Genomic DNA, 18806 nt, shown 5'->3' on the forward strand with positions numbered 1-18806 from the left:
CCATGTCTTTAGTGCTAAGCTGCTGAAGATAGTGGTAGTTGAGGTGACCAAACCGCTCATGCCATAGCTTACTTTCAGAATTTGAATGAGTAAGCAAGGCCCTAGAAGGTGAACTTGGCACAAAGTGGGAGAATGAATAAAGCCTATAGTTGTCATTGACTTGTCCCACTACTACCAAGGCATCATCATCAAGTTCCTTTACCACAACTGAATTTGGTGTAAACTCAACCTTTTTCCCATTCCCATAGTGAGTGATTTGGTAGATAGAGAGAAGGTTGGTAGACAAGTTAGGAACATAGAGAACATTCTCAAATGTTCCATCATCCATGTCAACTGAACCTTTCCCTTCAACCTCTACTTGTGTATCATCACCTATGTAAATGTGAGGTACCTTAGATGGCTCCAATGAAGAAAACTACTCCTTTGTAGAACCCATGTGATATGAGGCACCTGAGTCAAGTATCCACTGCTGTGAAGAACTTGTTGTAGCCACAAATGCTTGCCCTTTTCCCTTAGACTGTGAGGAAGAGGAAGGAGATGAATCCTTCTTTGTGTAGGCGGATGGCAAGTTGATGTTGTTTTTCTTAAGAAGATTAGTTAACTCATCAACTTGCTTTGTGTGGCATCGATGCTCATCATGACCATACTTCTTGCAATATGCACAAGTTGGCTTATCCTTCTTAGGTGGTGTCCCCTTCTTGGAAGAGGATGAAAAATCACCTTCTGATGGAGAGGATGATTGTCCTTTTTCCTGTTATGGCTGTGACTTAGATTGCTTCTTCTTCTTGTTGGAATCTTTGCCTTGACTTCCTTGATTCCCTTGATTAGCCACCAAAGCCTTGGACTTTGAAGACTTGAGAAGCCCCATGTTCAACAACTTAGATTGTTCCAATATCAACATTTCTGTGAAAGCATCAAATGAAGGCATAACATAGGAACTCCCTACTGTCAAACGATGAGTTTGGAAGCTAGACACAAATGCTGCATATTCTAGTGCAAGCTTGTCCAACATGCTGAATATCAACTGAGCATCCTTTTTGTCAATTCCACAATCCTTAAGCTTTGCTCTTAGCTCATTTGCTTTGGTGACATAATCTTGGATTGTATCAAAACTCTTGGGATCCAAGTTGGTGAGCTCATTGTCAATCTTATACCCTCTGATTTCATCAACTTGACCATAAAATTTCTGAAACATATCCCAAGCATCTTTGATTGTAGTACACTTCTCAATATGAAAGATGAGGTCATCTGATACATACTTGCGCAAAGTTCCAAGAGCCATGCAATTCTTAGTGAGCCATTCTAACTGAGTATTAGGCGCCTTAGGATCAGGTGGTGCTGCTATTGTTCCATCTATGTAATGCGTGAGATCTTTTTCCATTAATTTGCTCCAAACTTTAATTTTCCATGATGCATAATTATGTGGAGTTAAAGGTGGAAATTTATGAGGACTCATTGCAACAAAAATGAAAGAGCACAAGGAAAGAGAGGCACAATCACACAAGACACCCCCCCAAATTCACTCAATCAAAGAACCCCCCCCAAAAGTGATGATCTGGCACTTTATACTTAGTGCATATACAATGGGCCACTTGCAAAAAATGGCAAAGTGGGCTTCTGATTTCAATTTTACAACTGCCTCAATAAGGCCAAAAGAGACTCAAACTAATAATGCAAGAGATCTAAACTAAGATCCAAGCACTTTACCAGTACCTGATAGGCCAAATAAGACCAATATCTGAAAGTACAGCTTCTACTCAAAATCTCTGAAATTTGATCATTGATTATAAAAGTAGACGAAAAAACATGCACTTTCAAAAAAAATGGCACCTGAAAAAGAAGTCATATGAGCTCAAACGAGGCCTTTGAAGTTGCAGAATTGGGGATTGGACAGGTACAGCTGAGAGAATCCGAAAATTCCGAAAAACCTCTGCACCAAAACCAAAAAATAACCACACCACTGCGAAGAGCACGAAAAATTAGCTCAAATCAAAAAAAATTGCACCCAAAAAAGAGCAAAATTGAGCAAGTTATGGGCCTCCAAAGTTGACCCAAAAATCCAAACTGCTCAACGGAGAGGGGTCTGAAAATTTCCAAAGAAAATGCTGACTGGGCGCTGACTGGGTGTTGTTGACTGGGTGCTGGCTGGGCAGAAGGTACGGATCCCAAAAATCATTTTCAAAAATTTTATTTTTTTTTTTTCAAAAAAAAAATTTTCAAACTGAAAAATAATTTTCAGAAAAAAACATTTTTTTTTTTTAAAATCCGAAAATTCCGTACCGTACCGCTCGAATTGGGCAGAAAATGTCCTCCACACCCAAAAAACGATTTTCGCCAAAATAGGTCGAATTTATACTCGATTTTTATGGAAACGGCCTCCCGGACGCAATGGTGAGGTCGAAAATGCTCTACGATGTCTCCAAAAAACGCAATCCCTCAGATCCGAAAATAGAAGCCTTCCACGATGTCTCCAAAAACCAATGAATGAAGCCCCAATGGCTCTGATACCATGTGAGATTTTGCCAAGATCAAGGGCACAATGAAAAGTATAAAAATAGAGACAAAAGAATGACAAGAACAAACTGTATTCTCATCAATATGAAAATGATCAACTGGATTCGCCAATACAATGAATATAGGCCTGCTTATATAGGCAAGGCCATATGGATGTACGAACACACAATCATGACATGTGGCTCAATGAGAAACAAGGGTAGGTAAGAAATACTAGGGGTAGGTAGGAGAAATAATATAATATTCCACAAGAGGTGGATGACCCACCGAATGTGGAGTGTAACAGCAAAATAAGACCACAAAAGGTGGAATTTCTCCTACAAGCTCTATCCCTATGTGCACACTTCCCTAAGTGTCTCAAATCCAAACTACGAAGAGATGCATTATCCTAAGTTAACTTAAGTAAAGTGTAATAATATCCATAATGAATATTTATTTACACCAACATGAACCATCAAATCTTAATGTCCAGACCAGATCACTATTTTGTTCCTGACCAACTTGCATTTGAAAAACTGGTTGTTGTTGTTGAACTTTATCTTCTTCCAAAATCTTTTCATCTTGTAATAAGGTGTCTTCTTTAGCAACACTTTGTTCTTTACTCACTGTCGACTTGAAATATTCTCCTCTTTGGAGTTGGGGGATCCTCTTCGCCACTCGGTCTAACGCTACTTTTCACATTGTGCAAGAAAACTCAAAATGGAAAGCATTATGAATTCAGCGCCAATTAGGTAGCAACAAATCTTGAATTGACGAATGATTTCCCAACTCTACCTCTTGCTTAGCATAGCACTCTTGAGGACAAAATTTCTGAAATTCTCAAATGTGCCCTCACTTTCATCGGAAGAGGAACCTTGATCATGTTCAATGAGGACCTTAGTTGAGCCCAGACCTTCATGCAAATTCTCTTCAAGAGCTTAACAATTCAACATTAAGACCTCTGGTGTTTTCAAATTGTATTGTCCAAGACCTAATTCTATAAATAAAACCTTAGTGTTATCCCCATACTCAACGATCATAAGCTTGAGTCTAGGGGTACTTTCTATTCTGATTTGATTCATAGTTCACCTCCATGGTAGCCATAGGTGTAAGAAATCTGTTGAGAAATAACCACTCAATCTTCTAGTCCATTCTCTCCCTAAAACCATGCCATACCCATCTAGTATGTCGACCACTGAAATATCAATAAATTGTTAGGATCAATGAGCACCCGTCGTGAGTGTTTGTCTTCAATCTACGCAGTAATGTATAATGGTCCATCAGGTGCAACAATAGTCTCACTAGGATCAAATGTTATGCATAGTTTTGGTTTAGGTTTAGGTTTTTCAATGAGGTTTACAACATTATTGGACTCTACACCAAAATCATTGGGAGAAAATAGAAGTGGCTTAGACTCGCAACATTAGCGACGTGAAAAGGCAAAGGATTGGTAAAGATTTGGAGATTTTGATTAGGAGTTTCTACAGATTTGTTTCCTTTATCATTCATACCATCTATGGATATGGTATTGCTATCAATAAAGTTTTTGAATCTTATACCTCAATTTATAACACGTTTCAATATCATGACCTGCTTGACACTGGTATTGACAAAACGCTTTGTGGTCAAAGGAATGTGGTAGAGGCTTAGAGGAATCTTAGGTTTGAAGGGAAGAAGTTGCAACACATTACCAATAATCAACCACAACATTATATTGTGCAATGAGTCAAAAAGAGGAGTTAATTCTTTTATAAAGTATTTGGATAAAGGGGCCACACTTGGTGTTGTGGCTGCCACTTGTGTATTGATGTTGTTGGAAGAGTTATCATTTATCTTGATGAAACCTTTGTTGTGTTTGTTGAACTTTGGGAACGATTGTTGAATGCTCTCTTTCTTATCAACTAGAGCCATTGACGAAGATGATTCAAATTGGATCACTTCAAGCTGATAGTTATGAAGCACTACACACAATTAGGTGAAAGATGAAAACTCAAAAAATAGAAGCTTATCTCTAATATCCTTTTGCAAATTAGTAACGAATATTCTTTGAACATCGTGATCAAGCACAGGATAAGCAATTTGTGAATGCAAATGTTTAAATCTGCCAATAAAATCGATCACTTTGTAATATCCCCTTGTTGAAATAGGATTTATTAATAAATAATAATAATAATAAATTATACTATAAAATAATAAGAACAAAAATTAATATAATTCAAATTTAGTTACGTTTAATGAATGTTCAAATGGCATGAAATGAAAAGTTGTGACTCCCTCAAACATGAGATATAAAAGAGAGAGAACTTCATTTGGGGAAAAAAGGGATAAGGAAGAAAGAAGGGAGCAAAGGAATTAAGGAAGCATTAATGGGAAGAAGATAAGGAAGTGACTCTTTCAAAGGGGCAGCAATGATGAAGGGTTGTGACCCTTTCGAAAAGGTGGTAATTGTGAAAGCTTGTGACCATTATGAAGAGGTGTGACTCTCCCTCACATTGGAGGATATAAAGGGGAGAACTTTTCATTTGAGGAGGAGAAAAGAAAGAGGAGATCAATTGGGGGAATAATATATTATTCTCAAGGGCAGCAATGAAAAGTGGTGACTCAATTCTTATGAAAGGTGGTGACCCTTCCACCAATAAAGTATAAAGGAGAATTCATTCAATGCATTGAAGGGGACTTATCAATCAATGAAGAAAATCAATATAATTAACATCATTTCACTGAAGAAAGCAAAGAATCTTCAGCAATCAAACACAGATGAACCATTCAGCAATAGTACTCATCCAAGAGGGCAGCACTCAGCTTTTAAAGAGGGAAACGAAATTGAATTGAATCTATCCAAATTACCACAACAGACTGAAAATACATCACCTGCAATAATTTTGCAAGTATAGCGGGCAAGATTTAGTGTCCTCCCAAAAGGGGACATTACAAATGGTATCAGAGCATGATTCTGCCAGTCTAAGGGACATTACAAGTGATATTTGGTGGGTATAAATAAGAAATTACTGGAGATCATTTGATCATGGATTCAATTAATTATCATTCTGATTAAAAAGCAGATCTGAGCAAACGTAGCGAGCAGAATCAAAGTCGAATAGTTGCAGATCAAAGAGCAGAATTAATTGTGATTTGTAGCAGACCTAGGATCAGACTTAAGGAGCCCTTTTGAGCAGATTTTTAAAGGTTTAATAAGCAAATTATTTCAGACTTTTGGAGCAGATTTAGCAGATGTTATGAGTATAGAGTGTCAAAGTTCATAAGCAGATTTTGAAGCAATTTATTGCAGACATTTTCCAGAATTATGGGCAGATTTAAGCAGATTTGTGAGCAGATTGTATCAGACCCTTTTGAGCAGAAATTTTGAAGAACATTGAGCATATTTTGAAGGTGTTTTGTTGCAGATCTTAAGGGTGAATATGCACAGACCTGTGTTGCATGGATGAAGGTATGACAGTCCAAAAAGAGACATTCATGGCATTCTAAACCAAGAAGAGGACACAAGAGGGACAAGGGTTTTGAGATTTAACCCTACATGGAAGTGTAATGAGAAGTGACAGTCCTAGATAAGAAGCAAGTTAGATTACCCCAAGGGATGGAACTGGCCATAGTTGGATGTTCCTACCTCTTGTGGGCCAAGTGATGAATTAATTACCCCAATGGATTGAACCGGTCATAGTTGGATGTTCCTGCCTCTTGTGGGCCAAATTATGAATTGATTACCGCAAGGGATGGAAGTGGACATAGTTGGATGTTCCTGCCTCTTGTGGGCCAAATTATGAATTGATTACCCCAAGGGATGGAACTGGTCATAGTTGGACGTTCCTGCCTCTTGTGGACCAAGTGATAAATTGATTACTCCAAGAGATGGAACTAGTCATAGTTAGACGTTCTTGCCTCTTGTGGACCAACCAATGAATTGATTACCCCAAGGGATGGAACTGGTCATAGTTGGACGTTCCTGCCTCTTGTGGGCCAAGTGATGAATTGATTACCCCAAGGGATGGAACTGGTCATAGTTGGATGTTCTCGCCTCTTGTGGGCCAAATTATGAATTGATTACCCCAAGGGATGGAACTGGTCATAATTAGACATTCCTGCCTCTTGTGAGTCAAGTGATAAATTGATTACCCCAAGGGATGGAACTGATCATAGTTGGACATTCTTGCCTCTTATGGGCCAACTGGTGAATTGATTACCCCAAGGGATGGAACTGGTCATAGTTGGATGTTCTTGCCTCTTGTGGGCCATGTGATGAATTGATTACCCCAAGGGATGGAACTGGTCATAGTTGGACGTTCTTGCCACTTGTGGGATGTGAGTTGAATGGCCATGATTTGGATGTGACACACTCTTGGGCTTAGCTGGGTTGGGCAGTTTAATAGCACCCCTTCGAGTTCCTACCAAAACTAAGCAATGATTGGTTATAGGTTAATTAGCTAGTTATAATGTTTATTGTAATCTACTTGTTCACTACGTCTACATATATTCATGTATATGCTCCGTGTTTTTATGTGTATACTTCGTGTTTGATATGTCTACTCCATGAATATCTATGATTACTATAAGCATATTCCTATCATTATGAGATTCCCATTTTGAGAATAACAAAAGTTAACCAAAAAGGGATATGAATTTATTTAGGAAAGAACATTGCATTTAAGGTCATAAATGTGTGTCATACTTCTAATCCTCATCTTAATAAAAGTTAGGATCACCCATGCTTTAACACAAAGAGATATCCATGGTATGGTGCAAGCATTGGGTCAACCAAATTAAAGAAGAAATATGAATCTCCAAGGGTTGATTTATTATGTTCTTAGAAACCTACATTACTTGAGGACAAACAATTTTGGGAAGGGTGGACTGTAATATCCTCTTGTTGAAATAGGATTTATTAATAAATAATAAGAACAAATTATAATATAAAAGAATAAGAACAATAATTAATATAATTAAATTTAGTTAGGTTTAAAGAATGGCCAAAAGGCATGAAATGAAAAGTTGTGACTCCCTCAAACATGAGATATAAAAGGGAGAGAAGAGAACTTCATTTGGGGAGAAAAGGGATAAGAAAGAAAGAAGGGAGCAAAGGAATTAAGGAAGCATTAATGGGAAGAAGATAGGGAAGTGACTCTTTCAAAGGGGCAGCAATGATGAAGGGTTGTGACCCTTTCAAAAAGGTGGTAATTGTGAAAGGTTGTGACCATTATGAAGAGGTGCAACTCTCCCTCACATTGGAGGATATAAAGGGGACAACTTTTCATTTGAGGAGGAGAAAAGAAAGGGGAGATCAATTTGGGGAATAATATATTATTCTCAAGGGCAGCAATGAAAAGTGGTGACTCAATTCTTATGAAAGGTGGTGACCCTTCCACCAATAAAGTTAGAGGAGAATTCATTCAATGCATTGAAGGGGACCTAGCAATCAATGGAGAAAATCAATACAATTAACATCATTTATCCGAAGAAAAAAAAGAATCTTCAGCAATCAAATACAGATCAACCATTCAGCAATAGCACTCATCCAAGAGGGCAGCATTCAGCTTTTAAAGAGGGAAACAACATTGAATTGAATCTGTCCAAATTACCACAACAGACTGAAAATACATCACCTGCAATAATTTTGCAAGTATAGTGGGCAAGATTTGGTGTCCTCCCAAAAGGGGACATTACACACTTTTGCTTTAACTCCTTGCTTACAATGAATCAAATCAGTCAAAGTGATTTTAAGACCAATGTTATTTTGAAATTATTGAATGAAAGCATTAGCCAATTGTTGAAAACAAGAGATGGAATAAGGAGGCAAAGAACAATACCATTGCAAAGCTTTATCTCGAAAGTTTTGAGTAAATAATTTTGCCACAAATCTTTGATCGTGAGAGAAATCACTACACAAGGTTTGAAATGTCTTCACATGAGTCAAGGGGTCACCTTTTCCATTGTACAACTCTAATTGAGGGATCTCCACATTCATAGGAGCAACCTCACGGCCAATGTCATCGGATAATGGGCTTGCTACATCATATGTGGGAACACTTAATTTGGATTGGTTTAAAGAAGCCAATTGTTGTTATAAAGATGAAACAATTTGAGCTAGGTTATTGATAGTGGCTTCGGTCGATGAATTGGAATTGAACACATTAGATTGTGATGGATGAGTAATGTTGTTGTAGGTAGTTGGAGGTTGAGAGTAAGGAGGGGGAACATTATGATAAGTTGGTATAGGTGATGGTCGGGAAACAAATGTAAGACTCATCGAAGGAGGTATGTAATAGTATTGATTAATAGGATTGCCCCCTTGAATAACATGTGTAGGATTAGCATTTTGTGTAGAGGTAGTCATGATAGAAAATGTATATGTAGGCACACTAGGCAAGGATGTAGGCATAGGAACAGAATGCTCAACTTGACTAGTAGGATGAGAATAACCAAGAACTTCGGCACAACTTTGAATAGGCATAATATTGGTATCAACCAAAGTTCCCAGACTTGGACTCAGCAAGGCCGACTCGACTTGTGACTCGGCTATGACTTGGCAAAATGAAAAAAAACCCCTTGAAATTTAGAGATTTTTAACGATTTAAAACTTGTTTCATGCACCCATTATTGAATAAAGCTTAACGACACTATAACATCATCAAATAGAAGCTCTAGCTCATCCTCAACCTCAGCCTCGAAGTAGTTTGTCTGCCTCCTACAAATGCGTCTAAGGTAGGTCTTGGATGACTGAGTAGCAATAGTCTCTGCCAATGAGGTGCCACAATGATCAACATCAGTTGTGCATGTGCCGGATCGTTCTCTATCCTCCTCCTCTGCCACAGCCACAGCCTCAGCCTCTCTGTCTGACATGTCGCGGTGCGAGAACTGGAGCTCAGACTTGGCGAGTTTTACCATACCCGAGTCAGGCAAGTTATGAGCAAAACTCGCCGATTCCAAGTCACGAGCTGTCAAAACTCGCCGAGCTTGGCTTGACTCGCCAACTCGGCAAACCCGCCTGACTCGCAGTGAGTTTGGGAACCATCAACAATATGAGCAATGTTGTGCAACACTTCCACACCATGTGCATCATTTTGAATCATTCTCCTCAATCCTTCAATCAAGGGGATTGCCTCACTATTCGAGTATTCTTGACTCATAATTTTGGAGATCATCCAACTTTTGGTCAAGTTTTCCCAATTGATCAATTGTTACTCGAGTAGGAGAGTCATTCTCATCATGACAATTATGAGGTGAATGGGTCTCCATGATGTTACATATGTCATCACTCACATGGAATAGGTTAGTCAACTCAGGCTCCATATCCTTTGTATTTAAACTTTGGGAAGCCCTCAGTCTATAACTTCTTCTCACTAGAATATTGGATGTAGGACTAAGGGTAACAAAACTCGTGCACAAAGAAGGGAAAATTGAGTGCAATGCAAGCTATGTATATGATTAAACAATACAATTTCTTTGAAAAATGATTGATTAACCAGTTAGATACCCTAATGAAATGAGAGATGTGATATCTATATGCTTCTAAATCTGAAAATAACATGCCATAACAATCAGATCTAAGAACATAAATCAAAATTTATGCAACCTATAAGTCAATTTTATCAAAATAAATTAGGGTTTTTGTAAATTGAACCTCTAAAATTTATGTATATTAAGTGCCTATATGACAAATGAGTGCAAATATGATTGACTGAATGCATACAAATCAGATCTGAGAATAAGAAATCAGAATTAATGCAAGTACAATGTCGGGTTCACCAAAATGTGGGGTTGTGAAATTAGGACTTCACAAATTAGGTTTATAAAGCCCCACTAATTTCATGGGACCATCTTACATTAAGGGGAATTGAATTTGATTGATCCAACCCTAAAAGGACAGAATACAAATCAGATTAATCCTCCTTGTTTGAGTTAAAATTGTATTGAATTAGGTTTGAATTGCAAAGCTAGATCTAGGACAAACACCGAAAATTTGACATAAAATAACAATAACAATAAGTTCCAGATGTCACGCAGAGCTGTAAAGTTGAATCTGAGTATGGGAAACAGATCACAACTTGTGACAGAAAATTCAGGCTGAATTTTCGGACCAGGAGGTGTGGGCGACCCAGTCCTCCGAATGTTATATTCAAACAAACTAAATATTTTCCGAATCCAAATGATACATAGATCCTCCTATCGAAAGGTCATCAAAAATTCCCAGGGCCAAGTAATGTGGAGCGACACAATCCTCCGTTTTTCATTCCTTCAAAAGCTGGATTGGAATTTCATTGTTTGCTCTACCAAATTCTGCGCTCGTGGCTCATGTGTCAATTTCCTGCACACAGAATTATGGAAATGTGTTTGTCAAGGGGGGTTTGCCTGGATCAAACACCGGTTTAGGAATTAACCTTGAAATTTAAATAATAATTGAACTTGGAAATGAAATTGAATTGGAGTAGAATGACTTCCTTTTGAGAGAAAGGCTGGATCTGAAAATGCTTGAAATTGAACTTGATGCCTTGATTAAGCTTGCTTGAATCCTCATACAAGGGTTTAGGATGTCATGTAGAATATCTTCATAGAGTGTTGATCATGGATGCCATCCTAAATGCTTCAACTTGACATCTCCTTCATCGCTTGATTGCTTGCTCACTTAGGCTTGAATTTGCTAGTGTGTAATTCAAATCTTCCTAGAGGTTTGAAAATGAGGGTGGTAGGCTTCCTTTTATACCTAACCGTGCCATAATTATTTGAATTTTCGAAGCAAGCCGACAAGAAGCCAAATTTCCTGCCCACAAGAAGTGACTGTTGAGGGGTCCAAATTTGGGCCCCTTTTGGGAGGACCAAGGTGTCCCAGTCCTATCAATCAGGACTCAAAATTGAACCGGAGCTGGAGAAAGAGATGAAAATGTAGATTCCAGGATGGTGTGAACAGAATCAAAGTAGGTACAGATCATTAAAGGCCGGAACGCCAAGGTGAGACCTAGGTGAGGACGAAATTGTATAGGGATACAATTTATGACACTACACAACTCAACATATCCTCAAATGAGAGCCCCAATCCTCCTTTTGTATTTTTTTTTGGTCATTTGATTGCTTATTCGACAAAGCACCTTTTTGCTTTTCCATTCTTTTTTTGGAAAAGCACTTTTTGCTCTTTCATCGCTTTTTCGGAAAAGCAATTTTTCATAAAAGCTCTTTGTTTCTTTTATTTAGTAAAAGTCACTTCTCTTTTTAATCTCCCAGTCTAGCATTAAATAATAAAGGCCACATCCATTAAAACAAATTACATTTAATTTAATAATTGGCCTCTATAATCCCTCCATTAAATAAATTAAAATAACGATAAAGTTAATCTTTTATTTTACTTTATTAACTTATAACTTATCGTTATTTAATTTAAAGTCCTTGAACTATATCAATAGTCAAGATGATCATCAAAATTGAACCCACCAACAATACTAAAAATAGCTAGTATACAAAGTGACTGTTGGTGCCCATAACTGACTTACTAAAAATAGTAAGTCTAGGAGAACTAGCTCAAAAAAGGCTCCAGAAAAGAACGTTATGCTCATCCAACTGTTAGAATACAAAATCATGCTTAATATTGCCTTCAAAATTCCCTAACCCTAATCATTAGCCCATGAGAATCAGCTAAACAAGCTAACGACTCTACCATGTTAAAATAGCTTAAAAAGGGGATATTACATAGCCACGGCTAGAGAGGGTCTATCAACTAGACAATAACCTTACACACAACAATATTGGGCTTTATTTTATTTCCACGACCTTCCATTCAACTATTATTTCCACGACGAAGATAAGAGCATATTTGTCGCCCAAATGCACCAAATGCAAGTCAACCCTTCTTCCAAATTTCATGCAAACCAAAACAATAATATTTGCCTCACTCATTAATTAAATCAATTCATAATGCTCACTAGAAAATTTTAGTTAAAATGGTGTGCATATTCTTCCCATAATAAATTTGCAAAATTCTGAAATTTGTCTCTCAAGGAGGCTTCACAAATTTGATAATCTATTTCATTGAACTCATTGTGAGAAATTTGCGCAATTCCTTCAACAAACTAGATAGGGCAGAATCGTTGCACCACTGAATCCAATTACCCTAGGGTTTTCATCCTAGGGTATTGAGCTCCAAAGAAGCATTCCAAAATCCGCACAATAAAAATATAACCAAGAATATCTCAAAAAGCCATAAAATGTTCTTTTATAACTATCCCAGAAGCTTCTAGAAACACTTTAGCCTACGAGAATTATATTCAATCTCTCTAGACTACTTTGCGGAAAATAGCATTACATTCCTCCCTTGCCAAAATTGCTTGTCCCCAAGCAATTGCAAATTAGGATGCTAAAGAACCCACTCTCCCTCACAAGTCACATCCTCCATGGGCAAGTCTTTCCATATGATAAGATACTCCTTGATTATTCTGCTCTTCAATCTTCTTTCCCTGACAACTAGAATCTCATCAGGTACCAAAACCAATCTACCTTCCTCATCCAAAGGTGGTAGCTCTGAAGAAGAAGAAATATGCTGCCCTAGTGCCTTTTTGAGGCACAATACATGAAATACATTGTGAATCCTACTATTCTCCAGCAACTCAAGCTCAAATGCCACTTCCCCCACTCTCTGAACTATCTGATACAGGAAATAGAAATGGGGTTTTGATTTCTCTACACTAGTTTTCTTCAAAGAAGACTATTTATATGGTTGTAAACGTAAGAAAACCAAGTCTACGTTTGTTTGCATACAGACATATGGTTCAACCCTATGTCTGTTTGCATACAGTTTCTTCTTGTTTTGAGCACTTTGTAAATTATCCTTAAGGGTCTTAAGGATATCCTAACTCTACTGGATCCAGTCCTTATCTTCGGGAGCTCTACTATCAACAAAAGCCAAATCCAAGAATGATGAATAATCATATCCATACAGGCTCTAGCAGGATTCATTTCACTTGACATGTGATAGGTGGTGTTATAGCAATGCTCTCCTAGATGCAACCACCTGATCCAATCTTCGTACTAACCCGCAAAATAGTTATACACATACCCCTCAACCCATTTATTCTCAATCTCTAACCCTTTGTCTAAGGGTGATAACTAGTCTTGGGGGTTAACCTAAATAGATCCTTCAAGAATGTACTGATAAGTTTGTTGTCTGTCATTGACTATTTTTTTTGGCAATCCATGGAGCCTGAACAACTCCCTAAAAAACAACTCTACAACCTACGATGCCTTACACTTTGATGAGATAGCAAAGAAATGTCCAAACTTGGTCAACTAATCAACTACCACAAAAATGGAATCACAGCCCTCCACCTTTGGTAGACCAAGGATGAAATCCATGAATACTCTCCCATTTTTGCTTTGGAATAGGCAAGGGCTAAAAAAAACCGACAAGAAAGTGTGCTATGATTTGTAATTTTGTTCTGTTGACAAGTCATACATTCTCTAACATGCCGCAAGACATTATCTTTGAGGCCCTTCCAAGAGAACCTCTCTTTGACTTATCAGTAAGTTTTGAAATAACTTAGATGTCCTACCAATGGAGTATTGTGGGTGGCTCTCAAGATTTTCTCCTTAAGCATAGACACAAGAACCAAATAGATTTTGTCCTTGTAGTAAATGGCATCATCTACTTCCTTATACCTATCATTCAGAATCTTTCCATCCATCAACTCACATGCAAATGTGTTTTTGGAATACTCAACCAAGAGCTAAGCCTTCCAATCAGCTGAAATTTCTATTAGGGAGCAAGCTGAGGGTTTCCTGGAGAGGGCATCAGCAACAACATTCTTTTTGCCCTTAACATACTCAATATTGAAATCATATACTTGTAACTTGTTGACCCCTTTTGCTTTGTATCCTTGAGATTTCGGCTCTCATATGTGATGGGGTGTTTGTTCTGCATTAGAACTACTCCAATGCCCTCACCCAAAGCATCACACTCCAGCATAAAGGGTTGAGTAAAATCTAGTGAGGCCAATATGAGACAAGTACTCATCACCCCCTTGAGTATATTAAATGCTTGTTGAGCCTCATCTATCCATCTGAAAGCCCTTTTCTTGGTGAGATCTGTTAGACGTGCCCCTAGCAATGAAAACTGCTTAACAACCCTCCTATAATAACTACACGGCCCAAAAATAACCCATAACTCTATTGAGTGTCCTCAAAGGTGGCCAATCAATAATTGCCTAAATCTTCTCCAAGTAGAGGACCTTTGCCATACCAAATTCACACTTCGAAGCATTGGCATATAAAGACTGTCCCTCCATGGTACCCAAAACCTCATCAAGATGTTTTAGATGCTCCTCCCATGTCCTTTTGTATATGACTATATCATCAAAGAATACTAGCAAAAACTTTCACAGCTATTTATTAAAGATATGATTCATGAAGGACCATAAAGTGGCAAGAGTGTTTATCAACCCCAAGGGCATGACCAAAAAAAAGTTGTCTTGTGGATATCTTCCTCCCTCACTCTAATTTGGTGATGCCCGGATCTGAGATCAATCTTTGAGAAATAAAATGCACCATGCAACTCATCTAAAAGCTTGTCAATCTTGGGTATTGGATATTTGTTTTTTATTGTTTTCTTGTTTAAGGCATGGTAGTGAATGCACATCATCATGCTCCCATACTTCTTCACCAAAACAACGAAAGAAGCAAAGGAACTTGAGCTAGGTCTAATATGCCCCTTGTGCAATAGCTCCTTAATGGCTTTCTCTATCTCTTCCTTAAACTTCTTAGGGTGCCTATAAGGAGTAGTGATATATAGTATGCTCAAACCCTCTATCTAAAGGTCTCTCTAGAGGAATCTCATTGAATACTAAGTTGTGTTTGTCCAATAATGTCTAGAATGAGGGGCCGCTAGGTATGAATGCCTGGTACGGCCTAAAGATATATAAAAATCTGATAGGAAATAATGCTATGAAACCCGCGTGCCAGTCTTAGGGCGGTACGGCCAAGCTAGTAAGGTACAGTTGGCTAAGGAAGTGATTAATGCCCTCCAACCTGCAATAAATTCTTCAATCTGCCTTCAAACAACTCTGTAAACCCTTGAATAACTCTGGAAATCTGAAACAATTTTGCCCTGGTATAATCTCTAAATGAGATTATCAACTGAGTGCCCTTGGGCGATCTCCCACACCTACAAACGTTGTCCTTACTGAAGGATTTAGTCCTCAATAAGCTTGAATATTTAGCAGCAAACCCTTGCTCTCCAAAAAGCTTCATCAATTTGCAAACAAGAATGAATTAATGAGCTCTCAAGAGCCCTTCTATAACCTTCTCAAAAACACGACTTGGAGGAAATGAAATGCACTTTTCTAATTTCATTTCATCTCAATTAATCATCTAATGTAGTTGGAGCCACCATAAAGGCTTAACAAATGACTTTATAATCATTAAATTATGCAATTAATACTCTTTATATCCCCTTAAAAGACATTAATTTAATTATTATTAAAGTCGAAACTTTAATAAATTAATATTAATCATTAACTCCAATAAATGCCAACATTGTAACATTCAATTAATTCTGCCAACTACCCAGTAATAGTCGTGGTACCCTTCAACAGTCCAAATGACTTACTACAAACAGTATGGGACCAAATGATCAAGAGACTTACTAAAAATAGTATGTACAAACAGAGCTTGAAAGACCTCTAGAAGGCAAACCACCAAAAAATTGAATCTCTAAGATGGAGAGTACTAAAATAAACAACCCAAGGGTCAATCAAAAAGCCCTAAATCACCCACAAAGGGTCCCCTAAACACTCCATTAGCCTACAGGGACCAAAGTCATAGGTTAATCCATGAAAATAACCGATGCTTTGGAGGCACAAAAATGGGGACAATACAAAAACCCTCTAAAATCAATGAATCCTCACTCCAAATGGCACAAATGATTGCGGACTAATTTTTTATGTTGAACAATTTTTTTTGGCAAACTCACAAGTTATGGCAAGTTTTTAGGCAAACTATTTGTCAAGTTACTTGTCAGGCCTCTTTTGTTCACGAGTAGTCGTGCACATTTTGTATCTATGCAATTACCTTCCACCATATAAAGAATGTTGGACATGGCCTACAGATAATAATATTGTGCATAAGAAGTGTCAAAATCAAATAAATTAGAAATTTATTGGCTATGCTTGGAACATTTCTAGTTAACTGAATCTTGAATCACTAAGTTAGCAAGGGACTTACATAATATAATCAGATCGCTTATTACATTATCAGAACCTACTAATTTAAAGGTGAGATGCAACAAATAGTTTTACTTGAATTTTGCATACACCTAGATTATATTTATTCCTCATGTCACAAAGACTAAACTAAAATTGAAGTTGTACACTCACACTAGCACCCATGGCAAAGATATGAGATCATAAAACATACTAGACAAGATAAAGATATATATGGCAGGCTAGATATAGTTGCACAAACAGCATCAAGACCATCTCGAGAACTGCAGCATAGCACAATAGGCAATCCAGATCTCCTACCGATAACATCTAACAAATCAACCAAAGTCCCCTGCATCAACAAATTGCTTATCATTTCTTAATCCTAACTCTAGAGTGTGATAAAAGGATATTGAAAATGAAAAATGTAAAGCATCAGGAGATGAATTAGAAAATTTGTCTTGAAAGGCTATTATTGAATAAATATAAGAACATAAAGATCAATCGAAGCATCATCGCTTTACATGTATCATGTCAGTATATTCTGAATGCAATTCAATGTAGGAAGTGGTATGGCCCTTCACTTTGCAAACCAAGGGTTTGTAACTTTGTTCCTTAAGACTCGGACCTAATTTTATAAAATACATAGAAACATTTAGTATGGTTTGGAGAAATCGTGAGAGCAGTCCTAGTTTAATATTCAGAATTTATCATCAATTCCACTCATCTGCTTACATCATGAGTTACAATTTCTGATTATCAAAAGAAAGATACCCTATGGGTCTATATCTAATTGTGATCTTATTTTCTTTATTTTGTATTAAAAAATTAGAAAGGAAATGTATGTTCCAGATTTGACGTGATTGGCATAAATGAGCAGCAGATTGGAGTCCATTTGTTTCATGACATTTGACATTGAATTTATAAAACGGAGCTTGAATTACTGCTGTACTGGATCATTTCAGTTTGATTCTTTTAGTCTATTGTATGTGGAGAAGTTCATTTCAGATTGTTTTGTTAAAATTACACAAACTCAGCTTTCTACCCGCTATTTCACAAAATGTTTGAGCACTAAAAGTTGAAAAAAATTGCAAGTTAATAAAAATATTTGATAGGGGATTTTACAGTGGTATCATAGCTAGTGATGTTGCCAACCTGTTGGGAAGCTAACCCTTGTTGCAAATTCTTCAGTGCATAGCATTGTTTCAGCAGTTGCATGTTTGTGATCAGCAATGTATGGCAGTGGTTGCCTTAAGTTTCGAGAGTGGTCTATCTTATAGAAGATTATCAAAGCAAGAGAAGCATGAATTGGGGACCCAAATTTTTATCCAAGGAAGAAGATGTAGACCCTACCCAAGAGATACTGATAAAAATACAGAAGAACGAGGTGAACTATGAATGAGAGAGGCCACGGAAATCATTGATCAGTATCAAGAATTCCCTGATAATTTCAAAATGCAAGTTTGCATTTAGAAATTCTTGAATTTATTTGAGATAGCGCATCATCCTAACAAAAAAGGCATTATAAACTGCATAAGAAGGTCAAGAAAGGAAGAGGAGAAGAAGAAAATATTCTTAAGGAAGCCAAAACTTAAGTTGTCAGTGCCAAAGACGAATTTTTATTCCAGGACATCTCCTTCCAGCAAAGAGAAAAAGAAATTTTCAATTGCAAGGAAGAATGATGACAACAAAAATGAACTCAAAAGAAGAAATCTTTGTTTTTATACAAAGGAACTTGGGAGCCCAACCACAAATGTAAGAACAAAAAAGTGAAGTTGTTAGAGGAAGAATTGGAAGTCACAATAGAAAAGTCAGAAAAGAAGATGTAAGAACAAAAGACAAATGATGATGAAGTTGAACTTTCAAGAGCAACTATAGAGGAAGAGTACATGAGCCTTCCTGAAGAAAATAACATAGAGCATCCTTGTGAATGAGAGTTAAATCGGTAGGAAGATTGGCCTAAACAAGATGCTGAAAGTAACTTTCAAGTTTTTGATAATCCACTCTTTGAGATGGAATCAGAGATACCTTATGATAACACACTTTTGAGGTGGAATTCCAGGATGATCCTCTTGAGAGACATGTGCGAGAAGGGTGACTCACTTGATTTCAATGATGGTTTTG

General features: G+C 37.4%; 1 protein-coding gene across 4 annotated transcripts in view; it reads right to left on the reverse strand.

The window, feature by feature from the left end:
• The window catches only part of LOC131065711 (ATP-dependent RNA helicase eIF4A), a 166680-nt gene that overhangs the window by 120918 nt on the left and 26956 nt on the right, over window positions 1–18806 (reverse strand). Inside the window, exon 2 of one of the 4 annotated variants that reach the window (XM_058000309.2) lies at window positions 16897–17034. The exons of 2 other annotated variants lie outside the window; for them this stretch is intronic. In XM_058000309.2, the coding sequence (XP_057856292.2) occupies window positions 16897–17034 (138 nt within the window). Of the gene's footprint in view, window positions 1–16896; window positions 17035–18806 lie in introns of those variants that run through there. One more of the 4 variants, XM_058000317.2, reaches the window with a different exon arrangement.

This window comes from Cryptomeria japonica, chromosome 1 (genome assembly GCF_030272615.1).
Source record: "Cryptomeria japonica chromosome 1, Sugi_1.0, whole genome shotgun sequence".
Classification (NCBI taxonomy): domain Eukaryota; kingdom Viridiplantae; phylum Streptophyta; class Pinopsida; order Cupressales; family Cupressaceae; genus Cryptomeria; species Cryptomeria japonica.